This window comes from Thrips palmi, unplaced genomic scaffold (genome assembly GCF_012932325.1).
Source record: "Thrips palmi isolate BJ-2018 unplaced genomic scaffold, TpBJ-2018v1 HiC_scaffold_4, whole genome shotgun sequence".
Lineage (NCBI taxonomy): Eukaryota > Metazoa > Arthropoda > Insecta > Thysanoptera > Thripidae > Thrips > Thrips palmi.
The window spans coordinates 4698080-4719113 of NW_023144631.1; the positions used below are offsets into that span (position 1 = coordinate 4698080).

General features: G+C 60.6%; 2 protein-coding genes across 2 annotated transcripts; both read right to left on the reverse strand.

Annotated features, from left to right (window-relative positions):
* Nucleotides 1-1662: 1662 nt before the first annotated feature.
* Nucleotides 1663-10010, reverse strand: LOC117649655 (excitatory amino acid transporter-like). Its single transcript, XM_034392594.1, has 11 exons — nucleotides 9796-10010; nucleotides 9178-9256; nucleotides 8338-8536; nucleotides 6884-7094; nucleotides 6670-6733; nucleotides 6139-6211; nucleotides 5458-5584; nucleotides 5153-5386; nucleotides 4852-5046; nucleotides 3737-3871; nucleotides 1663-3446 (listed from the first exon to the last, which is right to left on the reverse strand). The coding sequence occupies exons 1-11, from the start codon at nucleotides 9891-9893 to the stop codon at nucleotides 3221-3223; spliced, it is 1641 nt and encodes a 546-aa protein (XP_034248485.1). The 5' UTR covers nucleotides 9894-10010; the 3' UTR covers nucleotides 1663-3220.
* A 2464-nt stretch (nucleotides 10011-12474) lies between these two features.
* Nucleotides 12475-16633, reverse strand: LOC117649538 (filaggrin-2-like; the record flags this gene model as incomplete). Its single annotated transcript, XM_034392416.1, has 4 exons — nucleotides 12475-14402; nucleotides 14616-14826; nucleotides 15380-15494; nucleotides 16496-16633. Coding segments are annotated over 4 exons (2376 nt in total), but the record flags the coding sequence as incomplete, so codon positions are not given.
* Nucleotides 16634-21034: the final 4401 nt, after the last annotated feature.

The window sequence follows — 21034 nt, forward strand, 5'->3', positions numbered from 1 at the left end:
CGAAGGAGGGCGCGGCACGGCGCGGGGAGGCTCGCGGGCGACGGGGAAGTGACGGAGTGCGGCGTGCCGCGGCCCTTATCAGTCACTCGACAATTAGGAAGTCAATTAAGGACGAGGCGACAGCGCGGTCCTGGGGTCGTCCTTGGCCCTAGGGCTCGGCGTCGAGGCCGCGCAGGCCGCGCAGGCCGCCGCGCAGCAGACTGATTCCGAGGGTCGTTCTCATCGCTCTGTCTCTCTCGCACTCCGGGCGGCCACCACGCGCGCGGCCTCGACGGGCCGCTCTATGCAACGCGCAGGTCGGCGCATAATAAGTCCGCGCGATGTGACCGACCAGGACCAGCCGCGGGGGAGGGGGAGGGGAGGGGAGGGGGAGGCCGAATATAACGAGGCTCGCCGCCATAGCTCACGTACTTGTGCCGTTATGCCCCACACGCCCGTGTTGTGCAGCAGCGGCGCGCGGGCTGGCGGGCCGGGCTTAAATCGCCGTGAGCCTTGCGTGAGCCGGGGAGCGAGGATTCTGCTGTAGCAGAGCGAGAGCGGTTCATGAGAGCGGGGCGTCGCTCTGCCTCTCTCGCGGGGACGGGACACCGACAGAGACACCGTTCGGCCCACCCGATGCACCTCTGCAGTGCAGGGCCCGCAGTGCAGGCCGCGCCCCGCGGGCACGGCGCGTAGCTCGAGCCGTCCCGGCCGCCACCGAAATACCTCCATCTCGCCGCCGCTGCACCTGCACCCCTGCCGGCCCTCCCCTCCCCTGCGGCGCGATTCAGACGAGTGTCGTGTCGTCGCTCTGTCCCTGTCGCACTCATAGGTCCCTTCTCAAGGGTGCGAGAGAGACGGAGCGACCAACGGCTCTTCTGAATCACACGGCGGCGGCGGGCCGATTCCGAGCGGACGCTGTCCGTCCGCACCGATGCGGCACACCCCACGAGTGCGAGCGAGAGGGACGGAGGGGCCTGCAGACGGGGCGCGATGGGTGGGAAGTGGGGCGGGCCGCCGCGGTGCCGCCGCGGTGCCGCCGCGGTGCCGCCGAGGTGCCACTGCCACGCGACCAATATAGAAGCGCGCCGCCTTTATCAGTGCAGGGCCTTTTTTCCGACGCCTCATCCTCATGACAGCGGCGGCAGCGCGAGGCGCGCGAGGGACCGTCCGCAAAGCGCCGGACGTTTCCGCGGTGGACTTCCCTCGCGGCGTGCGCACCGCCTTTGCCGCTTCACGGCGGTAGCGAGAGGGGCGAGGGACCGCCCGTAAATTTTTGCACCTGGGCCAAACTTGTGTGTGTGTGTGTGTGTGTGTGTGTGAGTGAAAGAGAGAGAGAGAACAGCTGTTAATCCCCCTCCCCCTTGACCAACCGTCTGAAAGGTAGGCAACAAGCCCCCCCCCCCCCCCCCAGGTCGCCTCTGGATCCGGCTCTGGCGGCTGTTTGGATTGAATCTGGACCGCGTTGCCATGGCGACCACGGTTGCGGCTGGTTGCGGCGCGACCCCCCGCCAACGCGCCTTCCTGGCGCAACAAGCCAATGAAATGACGACCACATTGTTTGCGTGTCGATAAGTCGATAACCGACTCGGTCATCCCGATTTCGCTTTCGGTATCGGCGGGGCATGCCGACGATGAGGAGTCGGGGGCCAAAGGGGGGAAAAATAAGAAAATAAGGCCGTGTCTATTAATAAATTACTTTTTATTTCAACAGTGTGGATGTTGGCGAGTATTGGAATGCACTCTGCGGTGGCAGTGGTTCTCCACGGTGTGTGCGACTAGGATTATTTTGCTATACGATTAATATGAATATGTTCTCTATCTTAGAGGGGAGTATCTTGCTTAACTTATCGTGTTTTTACAAAAATAATGCGAGGACTTAGACACATACCTTACCATTAAGAAAATTGCGTTCTGGAAAGACAACTTAGAATTAGCTCACTAACTTACATGCTAACACTGGAATCATACACCAGTGTATAAATACGGGTATATGGTGAAACATAACTTTAGATAACTTAATGATTACTTGGATAATATAGCTGGGCATTGTCCTTAAATACTAGTTGAATATAGCAAGAGTACAGCAATAGTAGTCAATATAACATAAATTCCTTAGTGCTAGGAATAAGCTTAAAAATAGGGCCTCAATGATTTGGTTCACAATCTCAAATATGAGGCTTGTACCATACTCAAGTATTCTGAGTATACATATCATTCTGTAAAAATCTAATGATTCTCATTTTGTACTCATACGTTGCTCAGTACATGTTAGATAAGGTACACAGTAAATATTGTCATGAACGAGTAATACATAAAAACAACACTATAAATAAATATATTGATCGTCTGCCACCAAGTCCTTTCAGACCCTTTTCGGTGAGTCCGTTGAGCAGCCCTCTTGATTTTCATGTAGCACGTGTACACTCTCATCAGGGGTCCAATCTTGTGTGCATTTTGCGCCGTCGGCCAAACTTGATTTTAGTTGGGTGACTTGCATGTCCTCCAAGCTCATTCAACACATTCATTCACACGATACATACATTCAAAGTGCCTTTATGCTGGGCGGGAATCAAGTATTTCTAATCGTCTCAATGAAGCATTTTATACGTATGTTACAAGTTGGTAGTTATATGGGTAAAATAAAGGTTAGATAAACGGAGCCGATACTCGCGCTACCGGAGGCGGTACGCCGAGACGATCTCCTAACGATTACAAAACAAGAAAGAAAAATCCACATCTTTAGCCGCTCGCGAGCCCCGCCCCGGGCCGTCGCCTCTTACTTCGTCGAAGCGAGGCGACGCAGGGCGGGGACCTGCACAGGCCAACATGTCATGCTTTTTCGCGGTACAGAATTAGCGCGCAATCGAATGAAATTCATTTTTAGTTTTTTCAACAACAAATAATTCTCCGAGGCTTTCCGCCGCCGCCGCGTCGCGTCGGGGGCCCCTGGGGGCTCGCCCTCAAAGGGCCCCTCAAAGGGCGCCTACCTCAAAGGGCCGCGCCGGCGCGACGCGACGCCATGGCGACGCCAAGTTGACGCGGCACTCGTGGGGCTTCGGCCCTAGGCAGCCTTTCGCGGGGAAGGCTCCGCGGTTTGCGGTTCCACGGTTTCGGGGTCTCACGGTTCCGCGGTTGCGCGCCCTCTGCGCCGTGTCCGCGTCCTTGCCGGCGCCGACGTGCCGACCGACCACCCGCCGCTTCACGACGTCCACGTCGACGTCCACGTCGACGTCCACGCTCACATCTGCGTCTCCGAGGTGGCGGCGAGGTCCACGGACCGCTTGCGCGTCTCCTCGTCCAGCACGGACAGCTTGCGCGCCTCCAGCAGCCCCACCACGCCGAGCTCCGCGTCGTCCGCCTCGCGCTCGTGGTCCATCTGGTCCAGCTCGTCCTTGGACAGGTGGTACACGATGCCCGCGCCGAAGCCGTCGCCCAGCACGTTGATGGACGTGCGGATGCGGTCCCTGCGGAGCGTTGCAAAGCAGGGCGCGCGGTTGGAGGGCGATCCACAGTGGGTCAGAAGGCCGGTGGAGGCGGTCAAAACTCTACACGCGTTTTGGACTCGAATCGAGCGTGTGACCCCACCAATGGATTGCGTTCCGAATGAGGAATCCATTGGTGAGGTCACACGTCCGGTTCGAGTCCTGTTTAGCGACTCTGGAGCTCAAAACGCGTCTAGAGTATTGGCTGCCTCCACCGGTCTTCTCTAGCCCACTGTGCGTTCGTTTATCACGCTACATGTAGTAAGACTCACAGCAGCCAGTCGACGGCGAAGAGCAGGGACACGTCCGAGGTGGGCAGCCCCAGGGCGGTCAGCACGAGCAGCATGGTGATGAGGGCGGCGGACGGGATGGAGGCTGCGCCAATGCTCGCCAAGGTGGCCGTCAAGCTGCAACACGCGCAACACCAGCCCGTCAGAGAACACGTGGCGGCATGAACGGGCAGTAATAGGGTTGCCACCCGGCGCGCGAGAACACTGCGGCGGCATAGACTGCCGTAATAGGGGTAGGGTTGCCACCACCCGGCTGGCATTCGTAGCGTGATACGACCCGACCGGCTCCAAAGCACTCGACAGCTTTACGCGACAGTTTTGCGCGCGAATTCATCGCAGCGCAATGAGGTCTCGGCGCGCCGCGTCACGCCGCGTCACGCCGCGCTCGGCAGTACAGTGGCTGCACACGCGTGTACACGCCGACGCTGTGGAGCAGAGGGATGTAGAGCGGCGTCAGTTTGCAGCCCCTGCCCTAATCGCACGCACACACCGACATGCCCGCACGCACACACACATACCTACACACACTCACACACGCGCCGCGTAATATTTATGCACGCCCCCCACCGGGAGAGCGGGGCGGCCGGGGCCGGCGCTGCATACTTGATGCCCCGGCCGGAGTGACTGCAGGATGAGTTACTTTGCTACGCCACTGTAGTTGCTGCTGCCCCGGTGGCGGTGCCGCCAGGCCGGTACCAGGCTGGTGCGTCACCACCGCGGGGGTGCACTCCAACTAGAATCTCGCTGATGAGATTTTGCCAGGGCCCAGCAGCCTGTGTCAACATGCGCGGGTGTGCGCCGACCTACCCCAGGCAGCGGACAGGCAGACAGGCAGGCAGACAGGCAGGCAGGCAGGCATACAGGCAGGCAGGCAGGCGGGGAGGCAGGCGACAGACGCTTCAGGTGAGACCAATTAAACTGACAGCCTCGCCATCCACCCTGACTTTGGCATTTCTATCATAGTCACCCGACGCGTCGTGAGGGCGCATGCCATTAGCGACCGAAAAATCAACAACAGCCCCGGCGGTACTCGAACCCGCGACCTTGTCCTTGGGAGTCGGGGTCGCTGCGCCCTCGGCTACGAGATGCGGCCTCACCTGACCGTGATGATGTCGCCGATGCCCAGCTGGATGCCGTTCATCTGGGCGATGAAGATGGCGGCCACGGCCTCGTACAGCGCCGTGCCGTCCATGTTGACGGTAGCGCCCACCGCCACCACGAAGCGCGTCACGCGCTTGTCGATCTTGTTGTTCTCCTCCAGGCACTGGAACGTGACGGGCAGCGTGGCCGCGCTGAAAAAAAAGCAGAGCGGAGATTGTGGCGGAAATTAGGTAGAAAAGAAAAATTGAGATGAGGAGGATCGGGAAAAGCGAAAAAGAAAATTGGAGCTGGGCGAACCTGGACGCGGTGCCCACGGCGGTGACCCAGGCCTGCAGCATGCCCTTGAAGAAGGTGGCGGGGTTCTGGCGCGTGACGGCCCAGTAGATGACGGGCAGCGTGACCAGCCCGTGCACCAGCAGGCCCAGCACCACCGTCACCATGTACAGGCCCAGCTGTTGCGCCGTGGACGCCATGTTGGCGATGGACATGATCTTGCCGGCGATCAGGCACATGATGCCGAACGGCGAGTACCTGCAAACGGCCGTGTCTTTGATTCGTTCTGAGTTCGGGACAGGGAGACGGACGCCGAACTCCCCACGTACCACATCATGATGCCCACGAGCTTCATGGTGATGTCGTTGAGGACCACGAAGAAGTCCACCATGATGCGGCCGCGCCGGCCCATCTGTCCGGCCAGCAGGCCGAAGGCCAGGCAAAACACGATCATCCCTGTTGGCACCATGACCCCCGTGAGCGCCGTCAGCGTCTGGCTTCAGCCTCGGTCCGTTGCCCCCGCGGGCCCCGGCACGACGGCCACCTGCAGACTGCTTCCGAGCGTCGCTTTCGTCGCGCTGTCTCGCTCGCACTCTTGGGGCGTCCCGTGTAGGTGCGAGAGAGACAGCGCGATGAAAAGGACTCTCGGAACCAGTCTGCGGCGACGCGGCGGAGGAGACGGCGGTGCCCTCGGCGGTGCCGGTGTGTGTTGTAATTAGTTTGGGACGGCCGCGGACGGCGCCTTGTGTACGCGCCCTCCTCGGCCCGCTGGTCGCCCTGTCCCTCTCGCACTCATGGGGCGGCCCGTAGGGGTGCGAGAGAGACAGGGCGAGGCGGCGTGGCTCTGGCACGCCGATAAGCCGCGCCGCGGCCCGCCCCTGGCGGAGGCGAAGCACCGCGAAGCACGCCCTGCTGATTCCGAGAGTCGTTTTCGTCGCTCTCTCGCACCTGTGCGGGACGCCCCGCGAGTGCGCCAGAGACAGAGCGACGAAAACGACTTGGCTGCTCACCCATCACGTTGGTGCCGTCCTTGTACACGAGCGTCCTCTCCACGTAGGCGGGCTTCTTGTAGGTGCCGGGTACCTGCGGACACAGGCGGCGGCGTCACAACCTCGGCGACGAGAAAACCCTCGGGCAAACAACGAGGCTTTCAGGATTAGCTTTCCCCTCGCGGATCGTGGATTTCGGGCACGCCGTCGGACTGGTTCCGAGAGTCGCTTTCGTCGCTCTGTCTCTCTCGCACCTAGACGGGACGCCCCGTGAGTGCGGCAGAGACAGAGCGACGAAAACGACTCTCGGAATCGGTCTGGCGGGCCGGCAAACAAGGCGCGGGGCGCGGGGAACAGTACATCACGCGGACGGCAGTGCAGGGCGGCCAGGGCGGCCAGAGCGTGCATGGTGTTCGCAAGCAGGAAGTACAATTTCCCTCTGGGGAACTCGCCACTCCGCGGTGCTGATGCCGCGTGACGTCACGGCCGAAGTTTGGGCCGCCCGCTCGGTGCGGCCTGCCCGGCCTGCCTGGCACCGCCATGGCCCCTCACCTCTTTAACCGATGTCTGCACTTGCTGGAAGCAGGCCTGGACCAGGTTCTCCGGGAACATGTTGCTGCAAAGAAGCAGCAGGCGCCGAGATTAGTACAGAGCTGGGGAGTAGAGCCCCGCTCCTGGAGCCCCGCCAAGGTCGTAGCAGCTCCGCACAAACCGGTGTCATCTATCTTCTTTCAAAAACAAAAAGATTTTTTTAAAGTGGCGGTACCGTATAATGTCGAGGATGGCGTCCAGGGTGGACACCCGGGTCTCGGCCTGCGAGTGGGAGCGCACGATGGCCTTGGCGGACGGGTCCCCCGGGTGGATGACCAGCACCACGATGATGCCCACGATGGCGGCCAGGACGGTGGTGACCATGTAGTAGGCCAGCGCGCGCATGCCCATGCGGCCCGAGCTGCGCGCGTCCAGCTGCGCCATGCCTGCGGACGTGTACACTGTTCGTTCACCTCGGAGCGGAGCAGGCAGGGCGTTAGTCTTAACGCTCCCCTGGCCTCGGTTTGCGCTCCGCAGACTCATTCCGAGAGTCGTTCCCGTCGCTCTGTCTCTCTCGCACTTATGGCGCGTCCCTCATACGTGCGAGAGAGACAGAGCGACGGAAGCGTCTCTCGGAATCAGTCCTACCGGTCTCCGGCCTGCCAGAGTGCACAGGAGCGGGGGAGGGCCCGTCTTTGTCAAACAGGCCGACGAGAGGCTGGTTCCGTTCCAGCGCGGACACACTGGCGGGGATGACCGCAAACAGTGCCCAGCCCCTCACCTCGCACGGATCCGTATACAGAAACTACAACGGCCTCAAAGCAAAGATTCAGAACCAAATTCGAGGGTTTAAACTGAAGCAATATGGTGCGACGTGCGGCACGCCGGCCGAGCGGTGTGTCTCCCTCGCACCCTTCTGGAAACAACCTACGAGTGCGACAGAGACGGTGGCGAGGCTACCCTTCTGGATCGCCTCGCCGGCTGGTACACTGGTGCGTCGCCTCCTCCCTGCCGAAATGCGGCGCTGGCTGGCTGGCTGGCTGGCGGCGCGCTGCGCCACTGCCAAGCCACGGCCAGGCTGTATGGCGGTCACGTCCTCATCCCCGGATGTAACTTCAATTTGCCGGCAAACTAATTCATGTCGCCGTGCTGCGCCGCGCTGCGCCGCGCCGGGCATGACCGCGTTAAACGGACGCCAGTCGACGCCAGTCCATGCATTATTATTGCGCGAGCATGCGCTGGGGGAAGGGGAGGCGGAGGGGGTGGGGGAAGGAGTGGGGGGAGGGGAACCTGGGGGTTATTCGCGGTTCCGCGATTCTCCAGCAGCACAGCGAATCTTTCGGAGTGGCGGCGGCGGCAGAGCCAAGCGGCGGAGCGCCGTGCAGGGTAGGCAACACGCCGACACAGGTGCATGGCGGCATGGTGGCTGCCTACCCTGCACGGCGGTCTCCAGCCGGCAGCGTAGGCAACACGCCGACACAGGTGCATGGCGGCATGGTGGCTGCCTACCCTGTACGGCGGTTTCAGACCACGCGGTCCTCCCATCTCTCTCTTCTTCATTCCCTCCCTCCCTTCCTCCTTTCTCCTATCACTCTCTCTCTCTCTCTCTCTCTCTCTCTCTCTCTCTCTCTCTCTCTCTCTCTCTCTCTCTCTCTCTCTCTCTCTCTCTACACACACACAAATCCTTACCGGCGATGAGCGAGGATATGATAAGCGGCAGGATCATCATCTTGAGCAGGCGCATGAGCACCTCCCCGGGGAAGGAGACGAGCTCGATGGCCTCGGGCGAGGGCCGCGCCAGGCGGCCGAAGAAGCCCAGCACGACGCCCACGAGCACGGCCGTGATGGTGAGGCCCAGCAGCAGGTTGGCGCGGAACCATTGCAGCACCTGCGAGGACAAGGACGGCGCCGCGGTGCGGCAACACCGGGGCGGGGGAAGATGAGACACTGAAAAACCAAACGTGGTCTAGACCAGCGGTTCCCAACCTTCTTCGGTTCGCGACCCCAAATTTGTAGCCAAAAATTTCCGCGACCCCCAGGAAAAATTTCGCGACTCCACGCGACCTCTCCTTTAGCATGCCTTTGATACAAAGTGCGATAACCTGGCTTAGTTCGGAAGCAGTATTGTCTCCAAGTTGGTCAAAACGGTCACAAATGTCTTCGAAAAATCGTGTTTTGGGCCGACTTTAAGCAGCCACTGCGTCTAATCCGAGGCGGTATTTGGTCCTCCCTCAACGGGCAATTGGTCTTTGGGCCTTTCTTTAGCATGCCTTTGTTACGGAGTGCGATTATCTGCCTTAGTTTGGGAGCAGTATTGCCGCAAAGTTACCTCGCCGCGACCCCTCGAAATTTTTTCGCGACCCCAAGGTTGAGAACCGCTGGTCTAGACCACACCAAACGTGGCCAAACGTGGTCTAGACCACACCAGCTGGTGCGGTCAAAATGGCACCCATTTGATCACACCAGTGGTGCTGTCTAGACCACGTTTGGTTTTTCAGTGAGGGTGGCGGTGCCGCGATGCGTACATACCAGCATCAGGTACTTCATGACGTCTTCTTTTGTCGCTCCTTTCTTCTTCTTCTCGTTCTCGTCCGCGACCGCGCCCGCCCTGTGGGCAGCACGGCCTCATTGTACATGCCATGAGCGATGACGAGCACGCTAATCCAGATCCAGCCCCACGAGGCCGTGATCGCCATGGACCGAGCCATAGACCGCCAATGCAGAGCGGGCACTGATTCAACCATTTAATTTGCTTTTAATGGTGTGCCCCCGGGCCCCGCTCGGGCACGGCCAGCACACTGATCCCGAGAGTCGCTTTCGGCGCTCTGTCTCTTTTGCACCTATACGCGACGACTCCTGAGCGCGACAGAGACAGCGACGGAACTGACTCTCGGAATCAGTCTGCAGCTTAGCCGCGGCCTCGCTCTGTCTCTCTCGCGCTGCTACGGCGCACTCCATGAGTGCGAGAGAGACAGAGCGAGGAGGCGCTCGCTCCAGCGTGCTCCCGTAATCCCAGTGATGCAACGCGGCGGGCTTTGGACGGATTTCGGCCGCGAACGGCGACGTGATCTGTCGTCGGCGCTTTGCCCCGATCCCGCCAGTGCTCCAGTACTTTGGAGAGGCGGGGCTGGCGGGGCGGCTACTCACACTTGGTCCTGGGCGCTGGCCGCGGCCGCGGCGTCCTGCTCACCGCCATGGGGGTTGTCGGACGTGCCCGGGCCCAGGGTGGGTCCCAGGGTGCTCATGTCGCTGGGACAGGGTGGCCGGGGCGGTCCTAGGCCATTGGCCCGACACTGCGCCACGGCCTGCAGGCGTGCACCACCACGGCGTGCACGGCGAGCACGGCTGCACCGCACGGGCACCGCACCAGGACGACGACCAGCTCGGCGGCGACGCAGCGCACTTCTGCCTGCCCGCCGCACCTCCCGTGGCCCCTGCTGCCGCCCCTGCCGCTGCGGCGGCGTGCTGCACGGCCTCCAGGGCCGCGGCCGCCGCCGCTGCAGCAGCGGTGGCCCCTGGAGCGGCTGTTCCTGGTGGACGACGTCTCCCTCACGAAGCCGCCGGTGGTGGGAGGTGTCGGATCGCTGTCACAGAGCTGTCGCGTCCCCGTCAGGGAGTCGGGGCGGTCGGGGACGGGGAGGCGACATCGCGCACGTCCAGCGGGGCCCTCCGCGGCCTGCTGGGCCTGCTGGGCCTGCTGCAAGGTGCGGCGGGGCGAGGCGGGGCCAGGCGGGACGCGGGGCCCCAATCAAGCAATCCACCTCCTCGGCCCCCCGCCGGCACCCCTGCCCCTTCCCCCTCCGCCCTGCACTGCAGGAAACCACGGTTAAAGTCGCGCAATGCTGGCCGTGCCCCCCGCCCTGCGACCTGCTGCCCGCCCCGCCCCGCCCCGCCGGGCCACCACGCCCCGCCGGGCCCTGGCTCTGCCACTGGCAGGAAATGGGCACTCTCTGACGGCCAGGTCCCCCGTCAGGGTCCCTTCCCTTCCCCTCCCCTTCCCCCTCCCGTCACCCGGCTGACGTCCCAGTGACGGACTCCTGGCTGTCCGGCCGAATGTGTGCGCGATCTGGATGCAGGGTGTGACGGGCCGCACGGTGCCGAACACCCTGTACTGCTCGCTCGGGTCGCTCCTTGCTCCCTCGCCCTGGAGTACAGTGTGGTACAGCGTTATGCAGTGCCGGGGACGGACGCACAGTGGGCCAGAAGACCGGTGGAGGCGGTCAAAATCCTGGCCGGGTTTTGAGATCCAGAGTAGCTAAATGGAATTCCGACCGAACGTGTGACCCGACCAATGGATTGCTCTCCGAACGAGGAAGCCATTGGTGGGGTCACACGTTGCGGAGCTCAAAACGAAAACGTGTCCAGAGTTTTAGCCGCCTCCCCCGGTCTTGGTCCACTGTGACGGTGGGTTCGAGAAAAGAGGCAACGTTCGGGTGGCGTTTTTGCACCGTATTCATTTTACTGAACCAAATAAATTATGTATTTACAATTATTATTTTTATCTGATAGGCAACTGCACATTTCATTCTTATGAAAAATAACTCGTATTAATATAATGATAATTTAGTGATGCTTCGCTAGATAGGTGTAGCTGACTACCTGAATAATCGCATTGCTGGGAATGTAGAAGCGAGCAGTGCAGTGGCTTCGCGATTTTCGACGGATAATTCAACTCCAAATTATTGGAACCTACAGTAATTTAGATGCAGAAAAATCGACGAAGCTTCCAATACCAGCCTGTACAGACTGCCTGAAGGGTACTAGGCAAACACCGATAGTATAAAGCATCTGCTCGCGAGAAGCAAGGGAAACAAACAAAAAAAAAGCTGCCAGCGCTTTCATTCCTTAATGTAAATTAAAAATAAACCGACTATTTTACTCTTTACCACCATTATGAACACTATTTCCATTAGCAACAGTCTTTCAATTTGCGGGCTCACAGCAAACTACAATACTGTAGTACGTTCAGCAGAATCCAGGTCTTACACTAAAACACAGAAAAATATACTATATTAACTTTGGAATGTATATTATATCCACCTCAAACAAGTAGACTCGACAAAAGTATATTTTTAAAACTTAGAGGGAACAAAATAGTAAATGGAAGAAAGTGCTACATATTCAGAAAAACATTAGCAGCAAAGCCGAGAGACATTCCTAGAAAGTAAACGAGTTAACGTTAGCCAGCCAACATTAACAAAACATAGTTGATTACTTAGTTGATTAGGTAACTCGTGGTTAATGTAGTAGTGTACGTACATGCTGACAGTGTGGCGAGTGGGAGCCCTCTGTCGTGTCGCTCGGCTCGCACTCGGCACACCGACCTGGGCCAACATTCCAGGCTTGCTAAGGACTAAATCTACCGCTTCGGGACCGGGAGGCAGGGGCTTCCTCGCGCCGCCCCCCGCCGCCCCCCGCCGCCTCCCGCCGCCCCCACGCCACCCCACCGCCAGCCACGCCGGGGAAGCCCGCTCGGAACCGCACCGAAAGCGCTCAATTTAAAAATTTTCAAATTTTTAAACAATTTTTTGGAGGGCGACTTTGGTAGTACATTGCAAAAGGAATGAGCCTGTGTCGTGGCCTGGGCTTCGAAACGCCGTTTCAGGAACGGCCTCCAGACAGGCTGAAGTCGCCAGTCGTTCCAGCCGAAGGCACCACGGCAGCCTGCCAGCGCTGTCTCTCTCGCACCGATACGGAGATCCCCATGAGTGCGACAGAGACAAGCCGACGAAACGACTCATCTTAATCGCTCGGCTAGCGCGTTCCCGAGGAGGCGGGGCGGCGCGGGGCGGCGCGGGGCGGCGCGGGGCGGCGTGCGCGGCCTGGCCTGGCCGGCCGGGGCCTAGGCTTGCCGCCGGCGCATGGTGTGGAAGTCGCCGAACGGGCTGTTGAGGGTGTCGCCGCTGATGTCGGTGGACGCGTTGCGGCGCTTCTTGTTCTTGTTCTCGTCCTGCTGCGACGGCGGCTTCTCGCCCTGGACGTGGTAGCCCGGCACCAGGATCTCGGCGATGTTGGAGCGCTTCACCTTGACAGTGCGGACGGGCTGGTGCGCGCTGCGCTGCGCCACGGCGGTCGCGTTGCCGCCGCGCTTCATGGTGTTGAAGTCCCCGAAGCCCGAGCTGAAGATGTCGCTGTGCGGGCCGTGCGAGCTGGGCCCGTGGCGGCCCGCGCTGCGCTTCATCGTGCCGAAGTCCCCGAAGCCCCCCGAGAACGTGTCGCCGTGGAGGCCGGCCGCCCCGCCGGCGCCGCGCTTCAGGGTGTTGAAGTCTCCCTCGTCGTCGGCCAAGCCGCTGCGGTGGAAGTCGCCCGGCGAGGGGCTGCGCTTGCGCTTCATGGTGTTGAAGTCGCCGAAGCCGTTGGTGAACGTGTCGCCGTGGAAGCCCATGGCACCTGCCCGCTTCATGGTGTTGAAGTCACCGAAGCCACCGCTGAACGTGTCGCCGTGGAGGCCCAACGCTCCACCAGGAGCCCTCTTCATGGTGTTGAAGTCGCCAAAGCCGCCGCTGAAAGTGTCGCCGTGGAGGCCCAGGGATCCGCTGGGCGCGCGCTTCATGGTGTTGAAGTCCCCGAAGCCCCCCGAGAAGGTGTCGCCGTGCAGGCCAGCGGCGCCAGCAGCGCGCTTCATAGTGCCGAAGTTGCCGAAGCCGTCCGTGAACGTGTCACCGTGGAAACCCAAGGCTCCTCCGGGAGCCCTCTTCATGGTGTTGAAGTCCCCAAAGCCGCTGCTGAATGTGTCTCCGTGCAGTCCAAGCGATCCACTGGGCGCTCGCTTCATGGTGTTGAAGTCTCCAAAACCGCCGCTGAATGTGTCTCCGTGGAGGCCCAACGCTCCACCAGGGGCCCTCTTCATGGTGTTGAAGTCCCCAAAGCCACTGCTGAAAGTATCTCCGTGCAGTCCAAGCGAGCCGCTGGGTGCTCGCTTCATGGTGTTGAAGTTACCGAACCCGTTGGAAAAGGTATCACCATGGAAGCCCATGGCACCAGAAGCCCTCTTCATCGTGTTGAAGTCCCCAAAGCCATTACTGAAAGTGTCTCCGTGGAGTCCAAGCGAGCCGCTGGGTGCTCGCTTCATGGTGTTGAAGTTACCGAACCCGTTGGAGAATGTGTCTCCATGGAAGCCCATGGCACCGCCAGAAGCCCTCTTCATGGTGTTGAAGTCCCCAAAGCCGCCACTGAACGTGTCCCCCTCCAGCCCGGCACCGGCCGGAGTGCGCTTCATGGTGGTGAAGTCCCCGAAGCCGTTGGAGAAGGTGTCCGAGTGCAGGCCCGAGCCGCCCGTCGGCCTCTTCTTCATGGTGTTGAAGTTGCCGAAGCTGTTGTCGAAGAGGTCACCGTGGAAGCCCTCCGTGCGGCGCTTCATCGAGCTGAAGTCCTGGTTGGTGTCCCAGGGGTAGCCGCGCGTGGACAGCAGCCTCCTCTTCATGGTGTTGAAGCTGCCGAAGTCGCCGCTGAAGGTGTCGCCGTGGAAGCCCATCTTGCCCGGCGCGCGCTTCATGGTCTCGAAGTCGGCCAGGCTGCTGTCGAAGGCATCGCCGTTGAGGGCCTCGGGGACGCGCTTCATGGTGCCGAAGTCCCCGAAGCCCCCCGAGAAGGTGTCTCCGTGCAGGCCAGCCGCGCCGGTGGGTCGCTTGTCCGGGGTCCGCCGCTCCTCGGCGTCACTGCTGGCGGCGTTCTTGTCTTCCTTCTTGTCCTTGACGTCCTTCTCGGCCGCCGCGGTGCTGCGCTTCTGGCGCGAGGCGGCGCTCACGTCACGCCTGCAACAGTCATTCATTGTGAACAAGTTCAAAACAAAGATTTGCCATTTCGTTGCGATCAACAACAGTTCAACTCAATGCCCTGCGGGCTGATTCCGAAAGTCATTTTCGTCGGTCTGTCCCTCTCGCACTCACGGGGCGTTCCGTATAGATGCCAGAGAGACAGAGCGACGAAAAACGACTCTCGGCATTAGTCTGCCGTTCGCTCCTCACCTGTCCCGGCCGCGCTTGACGGTGCTGAAGTCCCCGAAGTCCTGGCCGAACACGTCGTCGTGGAAGCCCCTGGCCGTCAGCCCCTGCTGCGAGTGCTGGGCCTCCCTCTTGCGGTGGTGCGGCGAGTACTCGCGGCCGGTGCGCTTCCACATGGCGTAGTAGTCGGGCAGGATGTCGAACACGGACTCGTGGAAGCCGCGGGCGTCCACCTCTGCCAAATATGTCGGTGGGAAGGTGCGTTAGAAACATCGAGGTCGTGTGTTCAAATCTCCGCAAGCACAAACAGCTTTTTACTTTCTGCAGCAAAGATTTTCCGCCGGTCTTCGGGCCCACTGTGAGACCGAGACCCCTCGCGGCCACGCGCCGCGCGCTCACGTGCGGCGAGATAAGCTTTCACTGACTCGGCGATAGCGGTGTAGCGACGGCATGGCGGAATCAATGACGCGACTAAGCCGCCTGCATCTGCAGTCGCAGACAGCAACTTCCGAATAGTAGCAGTCGCTCTCCCTCGCACTCACCAGGCACCCCGTGACGGCGCGAGAGAGACAGAGCGACGAAGAACTGTTCGGAATCAAACTCACGCCGCGATGCTGCAGAGACAACCCGATTCCGCACGGCGCTGTGCTGTCGCAGCTGTCGTCGTCGCTCTGTCTCTCTCGCACTCACGGGGCGTCCCGTATGGGTGCGAGGGAGAGAGAGAGAGAGAGAGAGAGAGAGAGAGAGAGAGAGAGAGAGTGACAGGAAGCATAGCGAAGTGCCCTCACCTGGGAACTGCTCGGTGGCCACGGACCGCGTGACGTAGACCCTGGCGCGGCTGGGGTGCGCGCTGACCAGGGGCAGCGGCCGCTCACGCTGGCCTGCGTCGGCACCATCCTTGCCCTGCAAAACGACGCCAAGTTCAGGTGCGGATCGGGAGAGTAGCTGCAGGGCGCCAGAAGGGTTCCGCGACGTGACTCCGGGGCCGAGTAACTCCGGGGTGCATTGTCTCGTCTCGCCTCGCCTCGCCGCACCCGAGCGGAATAATATTAGCACAACTAGCGGGTCGCTTCCGAGCGGCGCCGCCGTCGCTCTGTCTCTCTCGCACTCGTGGGGCGTCCCGGACGGGTGTGAGAGAGACAGAGCGCAGGCTGCGGCCTGCAGTGGCGCCAGCAGGGCCAGCAACACGACGCGAGATTCACGCGCCACCTTTCCCCGGAGTCGTTTGTCCACTATCCGGTTTCCTTTGTGGCGCCACCGCCTCGCTCGCACTACCGTGTCATCCACGTGTCGAGTTTTATTTATGGTGTGGCAGCAACCGAATGCCGTGCCGTCTCGGCCGCGAGGCGCCGCGTCTTGTCTTTATTCGCGCTCCCAGGCAGCCAGGGCAGCCACCTGCCGACTCACTCCGACAGTTTGTTTTCGTCCCTCTGCCTCTCTCGCACTCATGGTACGCCCAGTATGCGTGCGAGAGGGACAGAGCGACGAAAACGGCTCTCGGAATGAGCCTGCTGCCGCGGCGTGCGCGGCGCGGCGTCTCCGGTTACCTACCCCGCCGCAACCCGCCGACTCCCTTTCTGGGACGCCTTTCCTTCCCGAAAATCAAAGGAAAAGGGAAGATTCTTCCCTGCGGATTGATCTCCCTTTGACGGTTACTTTTGCGACACCGGATCCAACACACACTGTGAAAGCTTGGGCTGTCACTCGAGGACTTTTTCAAGGTTAATTTCGCTTTCAAGAATACCAAACAGCCAGCTCATGACATTTTTGTCACGGCCATACGAGATTTGATAAAACTTGTGATAAAATGGATATTTTTTTGAAGTGATAGTAGTGTTGTTTGTTATCCACGATTTTGACTCAACCCTTTTCTTTTTTTTACAGTGCTGGAGTGCGATACTCACCAAGTCGCGCAGGCTCTGCAGCACCTCGTCCGCACTGGGCGCCTCGTTGTCCTCCAGGCTGGTCTCGCCCTTGACGGGGATGGGGCTGAGCGCGAGCAGCAGCAGCAGTGCTGGTGGCAGGCACAGGAGCAAGCGCCGGCCCGGACGCGCCGCCCCCGCGGCCCCCGCCGCCCCCGCGGCCCCCGCGGCCCCGCCGCGCAGGCAGCCCTCCGCGCGACCCGCGCGCAGCGCCCCTGCATCTGGAATCCGTTTGAGGGCGAGGCGGGCTAAGCAGGGCGGCACACATAAATGCGGGAATCCGTTTGAGGGCACGGCAGAAGCGGTAAGCAGTGCCGCCAGGCCCATTCCCAACATCGCTCTGTCTCTCGCGCCCCTTACGGGACGTCCCGCGAGTGCGAGAGAGACAAGCGGTCTGCAGGTGGACAAAGAGACGAGGCGTCCCGAGGGGGCGCGGGCCGGCCTGGACCCTCAAGTGTGTACACCTGTGCGAGTGAGCGAGAGAGTGCGCCGGACTGACCCAGCCGGGCGCCTGCGAACTGGAGGATAGGCAACCCGCGCGCATACCTGCACCGGGCCTGCCTACCTGCACGGCGCTCTGAGCACGCTCGCTGGGGGCTTCGACCACCTTCGTGAAGATGGCCTCACCCAGACGGTGCTTCGAATAGCCGAGCGGTTCAGAAGATTAGTTTGTCGCTCTGTCTCACTCGCACCCTTATAGAGAGCCCCATGAGTGCGACAGAGACCAAATGGCGAGACAACGGGTAGCCGCGGCCGCGAGGGAAGTCCCATCGACAGGTAGGATGGCCAGCGGGAAGTTTTAAACGCCGCGGCTGCTCAAACTTTGACAGGGTCGGCCGCTGAAAGTGATAGGGACTGCGGACGGCGGGAAGAGGAGGGGAGGTGGAAAAGAGGGGGAGGGGGGTCGCGTCGCCTACACTGTGAGTGAGCGTGAGGTGGGACCGCTCGCTAGGCGTAGCTAGAGCCGGCCTTCCAGTGGATCCTCTCCATACAGCACTGCCTTGATTTGACGCAGTGGCGGCGAAAGAAAATTCGCAAGTCTTGTACAAGGGTCGTGGGCGCAAGAGTTCCCTCCATACTTTCTTCCAGCCAGAAGAGTTGCTACCGAAGAGTCGATTCATCGTTCCGTCTCTCTCGCACTCATGGGGCGTGCCGTGTGGGTGCGAGAGAGACAGAGCGACGAAAAACGTCTGCCGAGTCGCCGGCCTGCTTCGACAAGGAGCTGCATCGGGCTTCATGCTTGTTAAAAGTTGAATGCGCCCCGCGCGACGACGTACCGAGCATCAAAGGTATTGTCTTACTGCATCATCAAGCATTCACGGCGGGGGGGGGGGGGGAGAAGAAAGGGAAAGCCAAGGCGGCGCACTCCGCCTCGCGAGGCAATATCCGGGTAAGACGGAATGTCCGAAAGGTTCGCCCGGTTCGCGAGGGACGGCGGTCGGTCGTCGATCGCTTGCGCCCTTCACTGGAAAAGAACGGCCTCCCTTTTATTGCTGCGCAGATTCACGTCGGTGGGGCCTTTCGGCGGAAGGAAATAAAAGGACACACCCTCTTTTCTTTTTTAAAAAAGCCAACATAACCAGTTAAGTGTAAAATATTAATTTGGTTAAAAGGCATCACGGAAACAAGCTCTCCCTGTGCGTGTGCCTGCAAGTAGTAAGCTGGATTTGTTTTTGTTTGCGGGACATGTTTTTGTTGTGGATTTGCCCGTTTAGTTCTTTATTTCTCAGAGAGAGAGACACAGAGCGCGCGCGCCTGCCGGGCCGGCCGGGCCGTTGCGACTAATCTCTGCACTTCCACCGGATGGCCGTGGAGACCAACCGGCAGTGGGCTGTTGATGAACCCATGCCTGCCCACCCCCACCGCGCCACCGAGCCCCCCCTCCACAGCCCCGTTTCGCTAGTTGCTCTGGGAACAGATCGCATCGGCGTGTGTGTACACGTGTGCGCGCCTGTGTGAGTGTGTTCTAGTGAAACAGATGCCGCAAGGGTCCGCCATGGAGGGGCTCCCCGCCGCGCTGCCGCGCCCGCTCCGCCCGCTCCGCCCGCTCCGCCCGCTCCGCCCGCTCCGCCCGCTCCGCCCGCTCCGCCCGCTCCGCCCGCTCCGCCCGCTCCGCCCGCTCCGCCCGCTCCGCCCGCTCCGCCCGCTCCGCCCGCTCCGCCCGCTCCGCCCGCTCCGCCCGCTCCGCCCGCTCCGCCCGCTCCGCCCGCTCCGCCCGCTCCGCCCGCTCCGCCCGCTCCGCCCGCTCCGCCCGCTCCGCCCGCTCCGCCCGCTCCGCCCGCCGCGCGCGTAAAACCGCTAATAATAATGTGTCGCGGCAAAAGGCGAAAGGCAAAGGCAACACGCGAGATAAAAAAAGAAGAAGAATCTCTCTTTGCTGAGGCGGCAGCCTAGCCGCCTGTGCTCACCACTTTTTTAATTAAATTCTAAAACTCGGAGTGTGTTTTATTTATTTTCGCGGCGGTGGCGTCGTCACGGCCGGGGTGGGGGACATGTGTGAGCGATACCAAGTCCACCCAATTAAGGGATGTAGATCAGATGGGGTCGCCGCGCCACGCCGTGCCAAGCCGTGCCGTGCCAAGCCGTGGCGTGCCGTCCCGCCGCCAAAGGACACAAACTCCCTCCGGGGCACGCCGGTTACTCAGGGACCGGCCCAAACTCAAGCACGCGCCCTGGACCCGAGTGCACCGTCACCTTTACCTTGCTTTACCTTGCCCTGCCCACGCTCGGTCGCTCTGTCTCTGTCGCACCCTCTCGAGTGCGATAGAGAACGAGGTGTTGAAACGACTCATTGCTCGCATTAGTTCGGTTTGGGTGCGCCGCGAGCATGAGGAAGACAGAGAGACGGCCACGAAAAAGAACGGTCTGCCATTCATTGAGGTGAGCGGGGTGGACCGCGGTCGGCCATCGGGGAGGGGGGGGGGGGGTCCACGTGCGGTAGAGGGTCTCCTACTTCGTGTCCACCTCGCGGCGCGGTGACGGTGTTGAGTGAGTGGAACGTGTGTTTACGTTTGCAAGAAGGACGAGACGTCTGAGTGTGTGTGTGTGTGTGTAGGTGTTATTTCTTTTTGTTCTAGGCTGCGTGTGTGTGAGTGTGTTTTTTCATCGGCGCCGCGAGTTTCGTGCCAAGTCTCTTAAAGATTGTTTCTACTACGGACCCTCCCCCACATTCAGTGGCATTCTCTTTCACCACAGCCACACACACACACACACACACACACACACACACACACACACACACACACACACACACACACACACACACACACGTCATTGCCGTGAACGTTCAGTGTGCCATGAAATGGGAACGCCTATTCCACAGCCAAATCCCATTTGTTCTTTCTGCAGGAAAAAAAAATTAATGAGGAGGACGGGGCTGATGACACAATTACATCCACGCCACTCTGGGGCGGGCGGCTCGCTTTTTTGTCAACAGTAGAGTCGCCCATCCGTCTCTTTACCGCGAGCTCAAAGTGAACGCCGCCGAACGGAGGGCCAAATTGGTTTCGCCGGCGAGCAGGACACTCAGGAAACGGAGCCGCGGGCACACACGCACACAGACACACACGGTCACATGGCCAGCTTATACGGCACGCGCTATAATTCGTGGTTTTGTGTCAAAATGAAGCGGCCCGATTACATTGTAAAATTGTGACTGCAAAGCATTGCTAGGTTAAGACAGGGTTCTCTATTTTCCCTAAAATATAAAGTAGGAGATATCGTGACATTTCGTCGGTTCTCTCGATTCTCTATTTTCCCTAAAATATAAAGTAGGAGATATAGTGACATTTCCTCGGTAATCAAACCTAAGGAGGCAGTCTTGTCTCGGCACAGTTTTTAAGAAGAGTTCTTTTTTGGTTTGCACCGCTTTATTGTCTTTGAAGGGCGTTTCCTTGTGATCTACAGGGTGGACTAAAATGCATCCCCCATGCAGGTGCAAGAGTGTGACCACAGCGACACAACAAACGGCGCCATTAGTCTCGGCAGGCCACGGCAGGACACGGCGTGGCACGGCACGGCACGGCAGGACACGCGGCACGCGGCCAGACACCGCAAGCGCGCAAGCGTCCCCTGGGCCCCGTCCCAAAACTGCCGCCGGTGCTGCACTCTGGCGGCGGGAACGGCCGTGCGCCCGATGCTGTAGTGTGTGTGTGTGAGAGTGTCTGAGTGTGAAATAGTATGTGTGTGTGTGCCGGCTGCGGCCTGCGGCGCTGGCGGGGGGAAGGGCGCCCGGCTGCGTAGGCAACTCAAACGACACCGCTGCAGCGCGGGCAGCGGCGCCGTGCACACGAGGAAAAAGTGGACTTGATGGCACGCTCGCTCCGCACCGTACTTGAAATGACCCAGAGGATGCTTCCGTGAAGGGGAGGGGAGAGAGGGCCAAAAGCGGAGACGTCTGTGAGAAAGAGAGAGAGACGGCTAGTCGTGAAGAAAGTCGGCTTGTTTGTCAAACGGCAAAACCGGCAGAGCCAGAGGCGGAGCCAGGTAGGGCGTTGACGGCGCCGCACCCCTCTGGGGCCC

What these genes read in the sequence shown, in the direction of transcription:
- LOC117649655 (XM_034392594.1), bottom strand. Translation starts at nt 9,893, where the DNA reads ATGAGCACCCTGGGACCCACCCTGGGCCCGGGCACGTCCGACAACCCC. An exon ending in CATATCCTCGCTCATCGCCG is followed by an intron (nt 7,095 to 8,337) that starts GTAAGGATTTGT and finishes ACACGTCCGCAG; the next exon opens with GCATGGCGCAGCTGGACGCG. An exon ending in GCCGTGGGCACCGCGTCCAG is followed by an intron (nt 5,047 to 5,152) that starts GTTCGCCCAGCT and finishes CTTTTTTTTCAG; the next exon opens with CGCGGCCACGCTGCCCGTCA.